The 19,361-nt window shown below is 36.3% G+C and overlaps 1 protein-coding gene across 2 annotated transcripts; it reads left to right on the plus strand.

Moving 5' to 3' along the window:
• The first annotated feature begins 672 nt into the window (after positions 1-672).
• On the plus strand, positions 673-18,812 carry LOC108342855 (5-methyltetrahydropteroyltriglutamate--homocysteine methyltransferase 1-like). Of its 2 annotated transcripts, none has more exons than XM_052879018.1 (12): positions 673-862; positions 1,894-2,247; positions 2,494-2,581; positions 2,810-2,937; positions 3,015-3,406; positions 3,490-3,653; positions 3,734-3,814; positions 17,258-17,424; positions 17,518-17,623; positions 17,721-17,971; positions 18,060-18,261; positions 18,349-18,812. In XM_052879018.1, the coding sequence occupies exons 1-12, from the start codon at positions 756-758 to the stop codon at positions 18,715-18,717; spliced, it is 2,409 nt and encodes an 802-aa protein (XP_052734978.1). In that variant the 5' UTR covers positions 673-755; the 3' UTR covers positions 18,718-18,812. The 2 variants fall into 2 exon arrangements, with proteins under 2 accessions (XP_052734978.1, XP_052734979.1); XM_052879019.1 differs by lacking the exon at positions 673-862 and adding an exon at positions 890-1,176.
• The last annotated feature ends 549 nt before the right edge of the window (positions 18,813-19,361 follow it).

Below are 19,361 nucleotides of genomic sequence, written 5' to 3' on the forward strand. Positions count from 1 at the left end.
ATAAATTAAATTGATTAATTTAAATTTTAATATTTCATAAAGTAATTTATTGAAATTTATTATTATTTTAAAATGTATTATTTTTGTTTATCAATATTTTATAATATTTTTATTTTAAATAAAACACATCTTTTAAAACTAATTTATTCTTTAAAAATTTATTTTCAAAATTTATTAATATAAAACAATAGTATATCACAATAAGGTACATTTATTTCTCATCGGTTTTCCTTAACCCAATGAATCATTAAAGTGTTTTTGTTTCTTCTAAACTCACAATTTTATTTCTTTAAAACCAATAAAATCCACTTCTAAATATTTTTAAATTTTACTTTAATTGTTACCAAATATATTGATAGTTTGATTCGATTTAAGTACTTCATTGCAAAATCGTAACTTTATTTATGAATCATGAGAATAAATGTTATATATATATATATATTAATGTCAGTCTATTATGATATTATTTGTATTAATATTATGATTAAAAGTCATAAATTTATTAGTTAAATCTGATTTTGATTTATGTTTGTTTAATAAAATGGTAAAAGTTAGAAAACATGACAAAAATTAGAGCGATGAGAATCAAAATAAAATATTAGTGATAATAAAAGAAATAAAAAAAATTGTTTTGGGGGAAACAGCTAGATTATTACTTGTATCAGTACCGAGAGAAGTAAGAAGAGAGAGGAAGATAAAAATACAGGTGAGAGAGCGAGAGAGAAATTGCGTGCACAGTGAAGTGAATAGTATAAATGTACAAACTCTCTGTTCAGTGTGTGGCACCGTTTACCTTCTCACTTTGCACTCTCTCTTACTCGTCCTCTTCTGTTCGCTTCTCTATTCGTTCCACTTCTTCTCGGTTCGTTCTCTTTGGTTTTCACTTTCAGTTTTTAATGATTATTTTATGTTTTTTCAGCCATTTTCATCATGGAAAGAAGTGGGTCAATTTAACTGAGACTCTGATTTTCGAGCTTGCCTACCCTTTCTGGTTTTCCTATCTCTTTGCCTTCAAAATTTGGTTTTGATTTATCTGGGGTTTGAATTTGATGTTCAAATGAGCAACTTAATGCCCTCCCTTCTCATGCTTAGCGCTTCCGACTTTTTTTGTGTGGGTTATGAGTTGCTACTAAGCCTGATTTTGTGAACCTTGGAGTTTGTAGTCGGCTGAAGTTGGTAAGTTTTTTAATCACTGTGTTCGCCGTGCCCTTTTGGTTGATTGGTCTGTATCTCCTTCTTAATAGAATAAGAGGATTAGCGAGTCCAAATCAATGGTCTTCACTGTGTGTTTGATTTTTTGTTTGTTGAAAACTGTGTTTGTTTTGATCAGTTAAATAATGTTAGATGTCTTTATATTCTAAAATGCAGATTTTGTTGCTCTCTATATGCTGTTATCGTTGGAATTGAATTTAAATTAAAGAGTTCTTCTAAGTAGTAGGAGGGAGTACAAGTGAGATTCGGTCAGGTTATAGAAATTGAATTGAAGACAATAGAAAGATTTAAGTGTAGTATATCTTTATATTTCATAAGATTTAAGGACAATGGCTCAAATGACTGGTAAATACTTATATTTCATGATGGACATTCCGATATTTATTAATTTGTTAATGTTATACAATTAGAATGGGGTATGGTGTGGATTTAGTTTCCAGTTAGTTCATTCACCTTTATGGGGTAAGCAAATAAACAATCTGATGAATGTTTTGCTAAATTCAGATTCCAGGATTAGATGTTTTACTGGAGGTGTAATGTCAATTATAGTCGTCTCACATCTATTTGTATTCGGGCCACAATCAGAGAAACCTATCATGGATAACCACATGCTACATTCTAGCATTGATCTTCGTTTGTATCTGTATATTGAAATTTTGGATTTGAATATTGCAATGACAGAGCAATGGCATCTCATATTGTTGGTTATCCACGAATGGGACCCAAGAGAGAGCTTAAATTTGCCTTGGAATCCTTTTGGGATGGAAAGAGTAGTGCTGAGGAGCTGCAGCAGGTTGCTGCAGACCTTAGGTCAGCTATCTGGAAGCAGATGGCGGAAGCTGGTACAAAGTATATTCCAAGCAACACCTTCTCATACTATGATCAAGTGCTGGACACAACAGCCATGCTCGGGGCAGTTCCTGCTAGATATAATTGGAATGGCGGGGAGATTGGGTTTGATGTTTACTTCTCAATGGCAAGAGGGAATGCATCCGTACCAGCTATGGAAATGACCAAGTGGTTTGACACCAACTAGTAAGTCAAATCATCCCTCTCAATTTTTGAGTTTTACATATAGTTTGATTAATTACGATTGATATGAAAGGTGTAAGTTAGTGTATGATGGAGATTTTGGTGGGGACTTTGAATGACTGCAGGAACACACACATTCGCTCACAGTTGACACTGTAGTTGATTTAAATCTATTAATGCAAAACTTAATATGGCAACTGTTTTGGTATTTGTTTAGTTCTAACAAACTTATTATCCCTTATGGTACAGTCATTACATTGTTCCTGAATTGGGTCCAGATGTTAAGTTCTCATACTCATCCCACAAGGCTGTGGTTGAATACAAAGAGGCCAAAGTTGTAAGTTCTAAGATAGATTTATCACAACTATCCTAGATTGATCTGAAAAGTTCATAATAAACCTCTGTAGACTGTGGGGTTAGAAGAATTTTTACTACCTTAACTGTTGACATATTACAAAGGTCTCTGATATGCAAAGAATGTTAGTGGCCAAAGGGAGAAATAAATTATTTTAAATTATTAATTTCATTCAATGATGCTTATAACCTTTGTCTTTCTAATATGTAGCTGGGAATTAATACTGTACCTGTGCTTGTGGGTCCTGTATCCTACTTGTTGCTGTCAAAACCAGCAAAGGGTGTTGATAAGTCATTTTCCCTTCTTTCTCTAATTGACAAGATCCTTCCTGTCTACAGGTATGGTCTTAAAGTGCTCATATGTGCTGGAATTGTATATCAATGTTGCTTCAATCATACATCGTTAAATATTTTAGGGAGGTTGTGGTTGAACTGAAGGCAGCCGGTGCTACTTGGGTCCAGTTTGATGAACCTACCCTTGTGAAGGATCTTGATGCCCACCAGTTACAAGCATTTACTCATGCCTATGCAGAGCTAGAATCAAGTTTATCTGGTTTGAATGTTCTGATTGAGACATATTTTGCTGACGTTCCTGCTGAAGCATACAAAACTCTCACCTCGTTGAAGGCTGTTACTGCATATGGGTTTGACATTGTTCGTGGAACAAAGACCCTTGATTTGATCAAGCAAGGATTTCCATCTGGAAAATTTCTTTTTGCTGGTGTTGTTGATGGAAGAAATATTTGGGCCAATAATCTTGCATCTTCTCTGAACACCTTGCAGGCACTTGGGGACATTGTTGGGACTGGTACTTGTTGTCAATTTAACATTATTATTGACGTATATTCAGCATACCAGAAATTAAATCTGAACCATCTTTTACTTTTGCAGACAAGGTTGTGGTTTCTACATGCTGTTCTCTTCTTCACACTGCAGTTGATCTTGTGAATGAGACCAAGTTGGACCAAGAGATTAAATCATGGCTTGCATTTGCGGCACAAAAGGTTGTTGAAGTAAATGCCTTGGCCAAGGCATTGTCTGGACAGAAGGACGAGGTACATCATACCAATTGAATTGAAAACTTTTTGTTACAAACCTAAGTCATTTTGTTTTTTTATGGCCTATCTTCTTGCAGGTTTACTTTTCTGCTAATGCTGCAGCCTTGGCTTCAAGGAAGTCCTCCCCAAGGGTGACAAATGAGGCCGTCCAAAAGGCCGTAAGTGCTGATTTAGATTTTCAATTTGGTTCTTTTACTTTTGAGGATTATTTTAGAAGATAAGTATGCAAAATCATCACTATTGTTGAAAGGACTAGTGACAAAACAGGTCACAGAGGATGTGATCGCTTTGTTACTATGTTGAGAAGAGAGAAACTTAGAGGGAATATAATGATTTCCTTGTGTTAGGTACATGCATGTAATCTTATAGCAAAGAAAGTATATAATACTAAGGAACAAAACTAATATCTAATAATGAGAAATATTTGGTAAGATATTTCTCTATCAAATCATATCATATTGTCCTATTTAATGTAATCAAACCATATCTCTAACATAGTCAACTCATATCCCTAACACTATAACTAAAGTTGAAGCATATTTAACATATCATTTGAAACAAACTTGTTATAAATGTCATCAACACAAGATCCCTTGAGAGACTACGTAAACATGCTTGCCAGGTAGCTGACAAAGTAAATAATGACAAAGCTAGTAGATATTTCTCAGACATGACTTTCTATCTTTCAAGGTGACAATTAATCTTCAATATGCTTCTTCCTTTCAAATCATAACACTCCCTTTCAAACTGACATATATATATAAATCTACTTGAAAAGGAGTATTAAATATATGATTTGAAAGGAAGAAGCATATTGAAGATTAATTGGCTTGAAAAGAGAATAAATTTTATTATTATCATTCATATGTATTACATTCTCCTTACCTCTATCTAATCTTCTAATCAAGGGAAATAAGAAAACAATATATTGAAAAATAATCTAAAAGATCCTACAAATATTTTCTATAATTAGGAAGATTCTATGGATATTTTCTCTAATTGGGAAGATTTTCGTCTAATTACAACACCCCCCTCAAGTTGATAAATGAATATCAATCATTCCTAACTTGTCTACAAGATCTTGAAATCTACTCGAAGGGAGTCTTTTGTAAAATTATCTGCTATCTGATGTTTTCTAGGAACGTGAGTTTTAATCACAAAGCCTTTGTTTAGATTATCTTTGATGAAATGTATGTCAATCTCAATATGTTTGTTCCTATCATGTACTGGATTATGGGGAATGTTCATGGTAGACTTATTGTCACAGTGTAGTTGCACAGGGTTGTCCACCTTGACTTGAAGGTCATCCAAAATGATTTTCATCTAGAGTCCTTCACACATTCCTTGAGCAAGAGCTTAGAATTAAGCTTCTACACTAGAACGAAGTACTCTATCCTGCTTTTTGCTCCTCCACGTTACCAGACTATCTCCAAGGAACACACAATACCCAAAAGTAGATTTTCTGTCAGTAATAGAACCTGCATAGCCAACTTAAGAATATATTTTCATAGTCAATGAGTCCTCCCTTTTGAATAATAGCCCCTTTTCTGGACTTGACTTCAAGTATTGGAGAATTTTGACAGCTGCTTACATGTGTCTCTCTTTTGGATCATGTATAAATTGGCTCACTACAATAATTGCATAAGCAATGTATGCCCTTGTGTGTGATAGATAAATCAATTTTCCTACCAATCTTTGATATCGGGCCTTCTCTACAAGAGCACTTTCTTCACTTCCAATTATGTGATTCTGTTCTATAGCTATGATTCTGTTCTATAGGATCTGTTGAGGTTCTACATCCCAACTTTCCTGTTTCTTTGAGGAGATAAATACATATTTCTTTTGGGAGATGAAAATTCCATTCTTGGAGTAAGCAACCTCTTCCAAAAAAATATTTGAATTTTCCTAGGTCTTTCATTTCAAATTGGGCTGCCAATTTTTCTTTTAACGCGTATTTTTCTGTTTCATTGTCTCCTGCAATAATCATATCATCTACATAGACAAGCAATAAAGTGAATTTACCAGTAGAAAAGTGCTTTATGAATAGAGTATGATCTCCTTTGCTTTGTCCGTATCCTAAGGAAACTATTGCTTTTGTAAATCTTCCAAACCATGCTTTAGGGGATTGCTTAAGGCTATACAGTGCTTTCTTTAGGAGGCATACCTTGTTTCTTTCATTTTTCACTTCAAAACCTGGGGAATTCTCCATGTACACTTCCTCTTCTAGATTTCCATGAAAAAGACATTCTTCACATACAATTGGTGTAAGTCCCATCCAAAATGAGCAGCCAAAATGAGAACAACTCGAACTATATTCATGTTTGCCACTGGGGCAAACGTCTCCTCATAGTCAATCCCATAGGACTAGGTATATGCTTTTGCCAACAATCTAGCTTTATATTTTTCTATTGTCCCATCTGCCTTATGTTTCAATGTGAATATCCATCTACATCCCACCGCCTTCTTGTCTCTTGGCTTATCAACAATCTTCTAAGTTGAATTTCTTTCTAATGCATTCATCTCTTCTTTCAAGGCTTGATTCTATTGTTCAGGTTTCATGGCCTCTTGGATTGGGGTAGGAATTTTTGTGGCATCAATGGCAGAAAAAGTTTTTGTGCGTATTAAAGAGATTGTTAGTACAAACATATTGAGAAATAGGATATTTATCACATGATTTTCTCAATGTAATGGGTAAATCCTCAGTAATACTTATCTCCTCATTGTTATCTTTAGGGATCCTCTTCTTCGGATTAGACAATTATTCTTGCTCGAGAGTTAAAGTGAGTTGTTTTCTTCTTTCATATTTTTTGCCAAAAGAAAATTGTCTTCTACCTCTTCCTCACTATGGACTACGGTAGCTTCATTGCTTAGATCTTGAGCATCCTGCAAAGACAAACATGACAATGACAAGAAGGAAAGTTCATCCACCTCAAGTGCATTCTCCCCCTAAAGTGGTGGGCTGATATAAAATGATTGTGTTTTATGAAAGGTGACATCCTTGGTGATAAATACATGACAACTCTGAGAATGATAAGATTTGTATCCTTATTAGAAGGATACCTAATAAAGACACATTTAAGAGCTCTGGGATCTAATTTACTACGGTTAGGATGATGAAAGTGAATAAAAGCAATACATCCAAAGACTCGACTAGGTAAACTCGTTATTAGGGGGAGAAGGAACAAAAGACAATTGAGACCTATAGGACTAATGCCATTTAAGATACGGGTAGATAACCTGTTGATGAGATATGTGGCAGTTAACACGACTTCTCTCTGGTAATTTGTTGGAACAAACATTTGAAAAAGAAGAGCTCTAGTTACTTTAGGAAAATGACAATTCTTGCTTTCTGCAATCTCGTTTTGTCGAGGGGTGTTTACACATGTTAGTTCATGAACAATACCATTATGAGACAAAAAATTGAGAAATTCATGATTCACATATTCAATACTATTATAAGCCCTGATTCTTTTGATATTTTTTCCAAATTGATTGTGGACAAGACGAAAAAAATTACCAAAGATTTGGAAAACTTTTGATTTATTTTTCATAAGGTATGTTCACGTGACAGGGGTACAAAGGGTAACATACCATTTGGTTCCGGAAATAGATTCTATAACGGGTCCCCAAACGTCAGAATGAATTAAATCAAATGGAGAAATACTCTTTTTATTACTAATAAGATAAGATGCACAATGATATTTTGACAACTACAAATATCACAATTAAAAGACTGAATAGACTCTTTGGTATACAAATAGAGAAATAAGGACTTGATAAGATTGAATGAAGGATGCCCAAGCCTTTTATGTGTAACCATATTTGGAAATTTTCCCACGTCTCATATGTAACTTGTTTTTGAATCATGATTTTTGTTTTGCTTTGGTCATCAGACATATACAACCCACTTTGCTCCTTAGCAGTTAAAATTGTCTTCTCGTGACAAGGTCCAGAAAAACACAATATGTTGAGAGAAATGTTACAATATTTAAATCCTGTATTAGTTTTTGCATAAAGATAAGACTATTGGCTGATTGTGGAACATGTAAAACATCCTTTAATACAATAGATGAGTCGAAAATTATATTTCTAGAGCTTCACAAAGCCATCTCCATTTCCAGTGTTCTAGCCCCATTCAACATACTACCATGTGTCAATGGCATCATTGATTGTATGCTCTTGAGACGTGGCCTAATGTCGTCCTTCAATCCCAAAACAAAATAGGCAAAATAATGATTGTCAGGAATGAGATACTTGAGAAACCAAATACTCAAAACTCTTGGTATATTCTTCTACGCCGCATGTTGTTTAAGCATTGTAAGTTACTCATAACTACATCCCTCTCGCCATCCTCCACATCTCTCCAACTAGGCTTCCTTCAATTGTTCCCCGACAAATCTTCATTGTCATTCACTAGAGAATTAAAGAAATGAATGGCGCCTCCCTCCATGCACAATTGTGCCAAACTGATCTTCACCTCCTCACTAGTTTCCTGCATTTTGAAATAAGTTTCTGTTCTAGTAATCTAGCTAGCAGGATCTTCACCATTAAACAGGGGAAACTCGATCTTCTTGATTGATTGTCAGAATTCCTCCATTGCATCCCCCTAAAAGGGGCATAGCTCAGACCTCGAAACACTATTTCTTCGAGCCCACTTACTCGTCTCATTCCTCTGCTCTTTTTTGTGAAAGGCTAAGGGAGATCGACTCCATCAGCTTTGTTTGTGCCTCTGCTTGAACCTTAAGCTCCTCAACCGACACTTTCATCTGTGACACTGGAGCCTCGAAACAGTTCGCTCACGACTCCATGTTATCCTCCTTTACTAATTCTTCAATCTGTATGGTGGTTTGCTTCTTCCTCCCTTTTGGCATCCACTAAGGTCACAAATCTGATAGGTCAGACCAAATTGATGGAAACCAAAATATTACAAAAATATAATAGAACACACAAGTAATGGGAAAGTATATGATATTATTGAAAAGTTGGGAAAATCAAAAGGAGTGAGACTCCCATTCCAAAGCAGAGCTCTTAAACAGAGAAATTAAGATGATTCTCTATACCCCAACACCTCTCCTCCTTTCTCTCTCTCCCCTATACCCAATAACGACATTCCTCTTTCTCTCACCCTAACAACCTCTAATAACCTTAAGAGATTGACCCTACTACCCTTGCCAGCTCAGCATCTTGCATATTGCCTTTCTTCCTTCTCCTCATATACACTTTCCACTTGTTAGGGTCCGTGTCCACCCAATATGAGTGGGCCAATTGAAAAAATCATGACTAACACCATAAAGACGTGTATCATTGGTGTATAATAATTTGCTGTGTTCCTAGATTTCAAAATATGTTTCGTAGGAACAATTTTTTTTTTTTTAAAGAAGAGTGAAAGGAACCCTTGAGAATATTGCATAACTGAGCATCAATTTTCAACCAATGGGTAACTTTAGGAAAATCAATAAATGTCACGTTCTGAGTAATATGATCAACATACCCTTAACTCTTAACCCAAAGTTTAATGTTTGATGTGCAAGTTGCATAATTAGTGGCATCTAACTTATCAATTGATAAATGTACATTGACATAGTTTGTATATATCAACGGGTAAGACGTACTAGTGACAAAAGAGAGGTCAGACGCGAATTAGGCCCAATCAATAGAACCAGGCCAATCCAAATAGAGGAGGTTGCAACGAGTCCATCGAAGGTGGTTGATGTCGGAGACAACGACACACGTGCTACCATAAGCGGCTAGAAATTTCTCGGCTTGTGATAGTGATTGTGATCATGATGTTGAGATGCCAACGTAGAAGAAACAGGTGTATCATTGATGGGTTTACTAGGTACACACAAAAGTGTGATACAAGTTGAAGTCAGTGGGAACAATAGGTGAACCCAAAATTTGATCACAAATAATAGTATGAAGAACTTTGACCGTTGTCCTTTTTCTTGGGCAGGAGTAGAGGTAAAAGACAAAAATTCATTAAATTCATGGAAAAGAGCATGAATTTTACTCATATAATAAGCCACAGAGTTCTAATGCCGAGGAGCAACAACATTGAAAAGATAAAGACAAACACCATAAAGACGTTGAGTATCATTGGAGTTGAAAATATGACTGATTTTATTATTCAGAATCATAAAAAATACATTCTCATATCCTCTATTTGTAGCAATGTAATTCTCCTAAAAATGGAAATAGGAAAACTAGGTAAATAAAATAAAATAGAAAATTATATATCTATTTTCTCTAATTAGGAAGATTATAAAGATATCTCTTCTAATTACAACAATTGGTATATAATAATTTGGCTTGTTCCTAGATTTTGTAACATCCCAAAAAAATATAGCTCTAAACTCTATTTAAAAGTTCTTACATTTACAATAAAATAGAACACTTACTGAAAATAAAACTAACTTACAGTTATCCTAAAATAACCATAAATTTAAAATTTTACAGAAACCTATACTGAAACAAACCACAAGAACCAACCGAATGGTAATACAAGCAGGGTATTACACCGAACAGTCCTACACTAATACAAAAATAAGCATAAGACCGATCGGTAACGGAAACCATCCTCTCCTGCCAGCGCCTGCTCTAGAGAACTCTCAACACCTTCTGCTCACACCCACAGGGTAATCATTCCAATGACAAAGACGACCGAACGGACAACATGACAAGACAGGAAAGGGTAAGCTAATGTAATTTAATTAACCATGTTAACATGCAATTCAGACAAACATATAATACAATCATACATATATAGAAATTATACAATCATATTATAACCGACAACTTTTACTCTGATTGTCCGGACTGTATGAATATGTAGCTATGGCCGTTCGTGCACTCGTGGGTGAAGTAACTAGAAACACCCTCAGCTGCCACACGAGGTTAGCCCGTTATCCATCACCTTAGGTCAAGGTAAACATACCGCCCAGGCTAGGACCTCCTGCTATTCTCACGACATGCCTCACCATTCTCTACTTGAGAATTGGTGACCATTAGAATGTCAGGATGAACGCCAAAACTGAGCTTCCCATATTCATACTTTTACCATATTGAAACCACCACTGAGATTCATACTTTTATCACATGAAACTACCACTGAGACATTCCTCCTTGGAATTCTCTTTCTCGTCACATTAGAATATCATACCATACTTAATTACCAACATGCTTCCTCATCCATAACACATTTAAGTAAAATCAAACCGAACAGTAAAACAAACACCACCCTTGATCACAACCGAACGAAAATGATAACCTTAGTCTATGAACAAGACCAAATGGCCGAACACTCTCAATATGTGAATATATGACCGAACGGTCATGTAAAGAGTAAAACTCAATCATGAGCCGAACGTCTTTGAAGCTGAACGCCAGAACAACCGAATTCTAAAGCTAAAACCGAACACTTGAATCTTAGACCGAACCCTTTTGATTTAGAACGAATATTAATGCCTTAGACCGATCACTATTTGCTTAGGCAGAACACTATTGGCTTAGGCCGAACACTATTGATTTAGACCGAACACTTAGAGCTTAGACCGAACACCAATACAAACCAAGTACAAGACCAAGCACTACCGAGACCGAACACTACCGAGACCGAGCGCTAACACTAGCATAACTGCTAGTACAAGACCGAGCGCTTCTGAAACCGAATGCTGGTAAATGACCGAGCACTACCAAGACAGTATGTGACCGAGCGGTCATTAACAGTTAAGGCCTATAACAGACCGAACGCAGTTTAAATTCAAGAGCCATGACTAGACCGAATGCTATATTCAATGGAATATTAACACAAGACCGATCAGTCATTAACTAAGAATCCACAATATTAGAACTAAGTTAAGACCGAGCACCAGATAAAGCCGAACGGTCAATTAAAGACGCTCAGCGAACTACATAATTTTGCAGAATAACTGCAGAATTATGATCAACACCAATCCTTACCAATTTCACTACATTCTCCCAACTTCTAATCCTCCAAACGTATATCATATACATCACTACACATTAATTAAGAATATCTAAGTCTTTCTAACATCATTAAGAGAGTTTCATCACAGATTTGAGAGTCAATTCTGCAGAATCATGAACTCAATGACCGAGAATTAGATTTCCTAGTTTTTGGCACATTTATGAGTGAATTAAGAATTCTAACAAGTCTTTAATCAACTTACCCAGATTTCCCATACAAACCAAACTCAAACCGAACATAATTTCCCCATTTTCACTACCACACTTCCTTCCAATTTCACTCGGCCACTGAACCATAATCATGCAGAGACACAATCATCATAAACACATCATCAATATTCCACACCAACAACACCAAACATCAAATCATTCAGTTTCATATACATGCAACATCATCAAACAACATTTTCATACATCAAAACTAAGTAATTAAATTATCTAGCTTCCCTTACCTCTTAACTGGACCGAACAGCTCTACCACTTCAGAAATTTGCTCTTAACACCAGACAATCTCGAGAACCTACAGTTCGTCGATTTGCAGTAACGGACCAACCCAAAATACCAGAAAAAGTGATTAGAAATAAGAAGCTGATGAACACATGCAACCAGAAATGTGGCTTGCATGTGTCAGAAAGTTTCAGAATCCTACAAGAACCCCAGAGATTGAGACTTACCCGTTCTAAACGAGACTTTGATCGGTGAAAATTGAAGTTCTTGATACCAGGGGTGATTAAGTGTGGTCAGATGATTGAAAAGATGAAATGAGATGAAGAATTTCTAGAGAGAAGGAGGAGAAAAGAAGAGACTTGAGTTTTAGAGAGATACAGATTCTGAGAAAATGAGATAAGCTGCGGTTTGGAAAGTTCTATAAAATGCTCAATCTCTTTTATTTGAGACATCTGTCCCTCCCTTCCACATGTCATTTTCAGGGTTTGACAGATTTCAAAACATGTTTCATAGGAATGAAAATTTTGTTTTAAAGAAGAGTGAAGGGTACCTTTGAGAACAATGCATAACTGAGCATCAATTTTCAACCAATGGGTAACTGCAACGGAATCAATAGTTGTCACGTGCTGAGTAATATGATCAACATACCCCTGACTCTTATGTCAAAGTTTAAAGTCTGATGCCAAGTTGCATAATTAGTGTCATCTAACTTATTAATAGATAAATACACATTGACAAACTTAGTGTATATGGACGGGTCAGGCGTATACACTAAGTAAAAACCTAAAAAGGCCCAATCAACACTCCCCCTCAAGTTGGTAAATGAATATCAATCATTCCCACCTTGCCTACAGAATCTTGAAATCTACTTGGAGGAAGCCCTTTTGTAAAAATTGTTGCTATTTGAAGTTCTATAGGAACATGAGTTGTAATCACAAAGCCTCTATCAAGATTATCTTTGATGAAATGTCTGTCAATCTCAATGTGTTTGGTTTTGTCATGCTGTACTGGATTATGGGCTATGCTCATGGCAGACTTATTGTCACAGTGTAGTTGAACCGGGTTCTCCACTTTGACTTTAAGATCATCCAAAATGATATTCATCCAGAGTCCTTCACACATTCCTTGAGCAAGAGCTCAAAATTTAGCTACTGCACTAGAACGAGATACTCTATCTTGCTTTTTGCTTCTCCATGTTACAAGACTATCTCCAAGAAACACACAATACCCAGAAGTAGATTTTCTGTCAGTAATAGAACCTGCATAGTCAGCATCAATATATATCTTCATAGTCAATGTGTCTTCCGTTTTGAATAATTGCCCCTTACCTGGACTTGACTTCAAGTATTGGAGAACTTTGTCAACTGTTTGCATGTGTCTCTCTCTTGGATCATGCATAAATTGGCTCACAACACTAACTGCATAAGCAATGTTTGGTCTTGTGTGTGATAGATAAATCAATTTTTCTACCAATCTCTGATATTAGGCCTTCTCTACCGGAGCACTTTCTTCACTTCCAATTCTGTGATTCTGTTCTATAGGAACGATTGAGGTTTTACATCCCAACTTTCCTGTTTCTTTGAGGAGATCAAGTACATATTTCCTTTGGGAGATGAAAATTCCGTTCTTGGAGTAGGCAACCTCTATTCCAAGAAAATTGTTAGAAGTGGACTTTAAGCCTAACTCAACCCCACAAAACCGGCTTGTAGGGTGAGGTTTGCACTCACTTATAAACTATGAATTAGCCTTATCTCTAGTCGATGTGGTCTTCCAGCACCCCCCATCACGCCGAGGTATATACATCTCGAGCGTAGGATTAGACATTTTTAATGGGTGGTCCGATAGCGGCTCGATAGCGGGTGGAATAATATGCCCAGCAAACAACAAATATTGCTAGGATAGGCTTTAACCAGGCTCTGATACCATGTTAGAAGTGGACTTTAAGCCTAATTCAATCCCACAAAACCGGCTTGTAGGGTGAGGTTTGCACCCACTTATTAATTATGAATTGATCTTATCTCTAGTCGATGTGGGACTCATTAGTAGGGAAGAAGAAGGAACAAAAGACAATAGAGACTCTATAGGACTAATGCCATTTAAGATACAAGTGGATAACCTGTTGATGAGATATGTGGCAGTTAACACATCTTCTCCCTAGATATTTTTTGGAACAGACATTTTAAAAAGAAAAGCTCTAGTTACGTCAAGAAGATGACGATTCTTTCTTTCTGCAACCCTATTTTGTTCAAGGGGTGTTAACACAGGTTAGTTCATGAACAATACCATTATGAGACAAAAAATTGAGAAATTCATGATTCCCATATTCAGTACCATTATTAGACCTAATTCTTTTGATATTTTTTCCAAATTGATTTTGGATAAGATTGAAAAAATTAACAAAAATTTGAAAAACTTTGAATTTATTTTTCATAAGGTATGTCCACGTGACACAAGTACAATCGTCAATAAAGGTAACAAACAATTTGACTCCAGAAATAGAATCTATGACAGGACCCCAAACATCAGAGTGAATTAAATCAAATGGAGAAATACTCTTTTTACGATTAATAGGACAAGATGCACGATGGTGTTTTGAAAATTGGCAAATATCACAATTAAAAGACTCAACAGACTCTTTGGTAAACAAGTGGGGAAATAAGGACTTGGTAAGACTAAATGAAGGATGACCAAGGCTTTGATGATGTAACCATATTTGAGATTTTGCCCATGTCTTAGATGTTGCTTGTTGACTCATGATTTTCGTGTTGCTTTGGTCATCAAACTCTAAAAATTACAACCCACTCTGCTCCTTGGCAGTTAAAATTCTCTTCCCCGTGGTAAGGTCCTGAAAAACACAATAAGTTGGAAAAAATATTACTGAACAATTTAAATCCTTTGTGAGTTTTTGCACAAAGATAAGACTATTAACTAATTAAGGAACATGTAAAACATCCTTCAATACAATAGATAAGTCCAAAATTATATTCCCAGAGCCGCATATAGGTATACCTTGACCATTCGCAACTGTAATAAGTTGTTCTTTATTTCTTTTACCATGAGTCGAAGGACACACTAAAAGGTGTCATATGATCAGTTGCACCCGAATCAAGGATCTAAATACCTTCAGACATATGACCAATAGTATTGAGACAAATCTTACCTTTTATGGACATAGTACACGATCTAGAGGGCTTACTCATTGATTCAACTATTGCTTTCAAGTGCTCGAGATTCTTTTTTAATGAAGGCACAAAGGAATAAATTTTACTTTAGACAACCTGTAGAATGCAACCAGAGTCTCCGGTGACCTTTTCCGAGACGACGACGGCGTGTGGGTCACACCGAGAAAAAAAGGAGCAGAACTTAAAAGCTCAGATCTACTCAAATATAGGCCAAACAGATCGTCATCAACCCTAGGAACAGACTTAGGAGGCTCCGGCGACTCTGTCTGTGGCGGCGGCAGCGAGTGGGTCACACCGAGAAAAAGGAGCAGAACTTAAAACTCATATATACTCAAATATAGGCCAAACGCGTCGTCACCAACCCTAGGAACAGACTTAGGAGGCTCCGGCTACTCTGTCTGTGGCGACGGCGGCGAGTGGGTCTCTCCAAAGTTGGGCGCGTGGGCTACATGCGCCGGCGACGGTGGCGGGGCGTGGCGGCTTCTCTCATGGAGCGACTTCCAACGTTGTGGTCGCCGGTGTTGGGCGCACCTTTCTGCCCTATCAACGACCCCAACTGGCAACGACGACAGCGGCAGCGGCAGTGGTCGAACAGCGATGACAGCGAGACTATGCAGTGGAATGGAGCCCCAAGATCGGGAGCTCTGGCACCAAGTTGAAAATAGGACTGATTTTATTATTCAAAATCATAAAAAATACATTCTCATATCCTCTATTTGTAACAATCTAATTCTCCTAAAAAAGGTAATAGGGAAACTAGGTAAACAAAATAAAATAGAAAATTATATATCTATTTTCTCTAATTAGGAAGATTCTAAAGATATCTCTTCTAATTACAACAATCGGTATATAATAATTTGGCTTGTTCCTAGATTTCAAAACATGTTTCATAGGAATGAAATTTTTGTTTTAAAGAAGAGTGAAGGGTACCCTTGAGAACAATGCATAACTGAGCATAAATTTTCAACTAATGAGTAACTGCAATGGAATCAATAGTTGTCACGTGCTGAGTAATATGAACATACCCCTGACTCTTATGTGAAAGTTTAATGTTTGATGCCAAGTTGCATAATTAGTGTCATTTAACTTATTAATAGATAAATACACATTGACAAACTTAGTGTATATGGACGGGTCAGGCGTATACACTAAGTAAAAACCTAAAGAGGTCCAATCAACACATCCAGGCCAGATCCAAAGAGGAGAGGTTTTGACGAGTCCAAAGAATGTGGTCGGCATTGGAGACAACGACACATATGCTGCCATGAGTGGCTAGAAAATATGGCAGAAGCAAATTGTGATCGGCGCGTAAGAGTGTGTCTAGACTTTGATGGTAGCGATCTTGACGGCGTTGTGGTCGCTTGGTCGAGACGGGCAATACTGTGGTCATCGGTTGAAATTGATGCTTCAATGATGGTGACAGTGGCGGCGACGGTGGCGGCTCTAACAGTGGTGGCGACAGATCTAATGACGGGGGCAGTTATAGTGAGTAGGGGCGACAAACGTTTTGCTAACAAACTTTAGGCTCTAGATACCATGTTGAATATAGTGAAAAATTATGAATGAGATTAATTTCTCTTGTGTTGAATATACACATAAGATATTCTATTTATATTAGAAGAAATTTTGACTGTCCAAAATACAAATAAGGAATAATAACAAATTAACTAAAGATAAAAGATGAAGATAAGATATACAAGATATCTAATAATCTAACAGGATGTAATTGCTTTTGAAAATGATATTGATGAAGTAGAAAAAGAAACGTTTGAGGTTGTTGTGGGTGTGCAACAATGATTAATGAAAGAAAAACAAGGTTTGATATTGAGGATGATGATGTGGAAATTACAATAGGAAAGACTAAAGAGGAGGATGTGAGTGACAGTAGAAGTAAGCTCACGGGCCACAATTAATCAACTATTCAGAACCTGCAAAAGGAAAGACCAACCAATTTTAGAAGGCTTAATATTTTTTTTTTTCCCTCAGGCTGCAGCTCTGAAGGGCACTGATCATCGCAGGGTCACGAATGTTAGTGCCAGGTTGGATGCTCAACAGAAGAAACTGAATCTTCCTATTCTTCCAACCACTACAATTGGATCTTTTCCACAGACTGCAGATCTCAGAAGAGTTCGCCGTGAATTCAAGGCTAAAAAGTGAGTATTAAGTGTTCATTTCCTGCTACCTGCCAAATCCAACTATCATTACAGTATGAGATTTAAACTGCCATATGATTACTTTGTGAATAGGATCTCTGAGGAAGATTATATCCGTTTCATTAAGGTGGAAATTAACAATGTTGTGAAGCTCCAGGAAGAACTTGGTATTGACGTCTTGGTTCATGGAGAGCCTGAGGTGTGTAGATGATATTTGTTATTATTCGTAGTTTAATAAAAACTTCTTTCTGAAGTAAAATATACTTTCAAATTGCTGAAAAATCTTGGCAATTTAGAGGAATGACATGGTTGAGTACTTTGGTGAGCAATTATCTGGCTTTGCTTTTACTGCCAATGGGTGGGTGCAATCATATGGATCTCGATGTGTCAAACCACCCATCATTTATGGTGATGTGAGCCGCCCCAAGCCCATGTCTGTTTTCTGGTCTTCAACAGCTCAAAGTTTGACCAAACGACCTATGAAAGGAATGCTTACTGGCCCTGTTACTATTCTGAACTGGTCCTTCGTTAGAGATGACCAGCCAAGGTATGAAAACATTCATTGCTACCGTGCAGGTTTGAGTAATAGTTTTGCTGGATATCTGTCTTACTTAACTTTATCTATTTGTTATTAGATTTGAAACATGCTACCAGATTGCTTTGGCTATCAAGAATGAGGTTGATGATCTTGAGAATGCTGGTATTACTGTCATCCAGATTGATGAGGCTGCTCTAAGAGAAGGTTTGCCGCTGAGGAAGTCTGAGGAGGCTTTCTATCTAAACTGGGCAGTTCACTCATTTAGGATTACCAACTGTGGTGTGAAAGACACCACTCAGGTTCAGTTTCATTTCTCATGTTCTGATAAGTACTAATGTTTAGTAACTTGATTTATTAATATTATAATATACTGTGATATTTAATAGATTCACACTCATATGTGCTACTCCAACTTCAATGACATCATCCACTCAATCATAGACATGGATGCTGATGTGATCACCATTGAGAACTCCAGATCAGATGAGAAGTTACTTTCAGTGTTCCGCGAGGGAGTGAAGTATGGTGCTGGCATTGGTCCTGGCGTTTATGATATTCACTCACCAAGGATTCCACCCACAGATGAAATTGCTGAGAGGATCAACAAGATGCTTGCAGTTCTTGAGAGCAACATTCTGTGGGTCAACCCAGATTGTGGCCTCAAGACACGCAAGTACACTGAGGTCAAGCCTGCTCTCACTAATATGGTTGCAGCTGCCAAACTTATTCGTGACAGGTTAGCAAGTGCCAAGTGAGTTGAGAATGAACACGTGAGATACAAAATTCTAATAATGTCGGGAAACTCAACCTTTCTATTTCTAATAATGTCTTCATACAAGATTTTGTCCTATCTTCTATCTTCTCCCATCTATCTTTTCTGCTCTAGTTCTAGGTAACTAGTTTGAAACATATACTTTTCTAATTATTTACATTGGGATCACAAAAGAATTTGGATGCAGAAGGGTGGTGACTTTTTTAAGATATTCAAATAAAAACTTGTGTGAGGCTAATTATATTTTTGTCTGTTTTCATTTAATAATTTTTTTAATATAATTATTATATTATATTTCAATTTATTAATAGTACAATTAAATTTATTACTAAAATAAATTTAATAAGAGAATATATAGTTGTAATATTTTTAAATCAGTAATAACATTTTAAGATATTAATATGCAAAAATTGGAATATAACTAGAGTGTTTCTGGTGTGTGATTTGGTTTTTAGATAAACATACATCTAAACTAAAATAAAATTTAGTTCGGCTCTAAAGAAAAACAAAATTCAAATCAAACTAAAATTAAAAGGCATAAAAATATAACATCAAGTCAAAATAAGTTGCGACCCAAATTGTACAAATTTTTTATAAAAGTGGTGATCTAAATTACAACTCGATTTG

Source organism: Vigna angularis, chromosome 6 (assembly GCF_016808095.1).
Source record: "Vigna angularis cultivar LongXiaoDou No.4 chromosome 6, ASM1680809v1, whole genome shotgun sequence".
Lineage (NCBI taxonomy): Eukaryota > Viridiplantae > Streptophyta > Magnoliopsida > Fabales > Fabaceae > Vigna > Vigna angularis.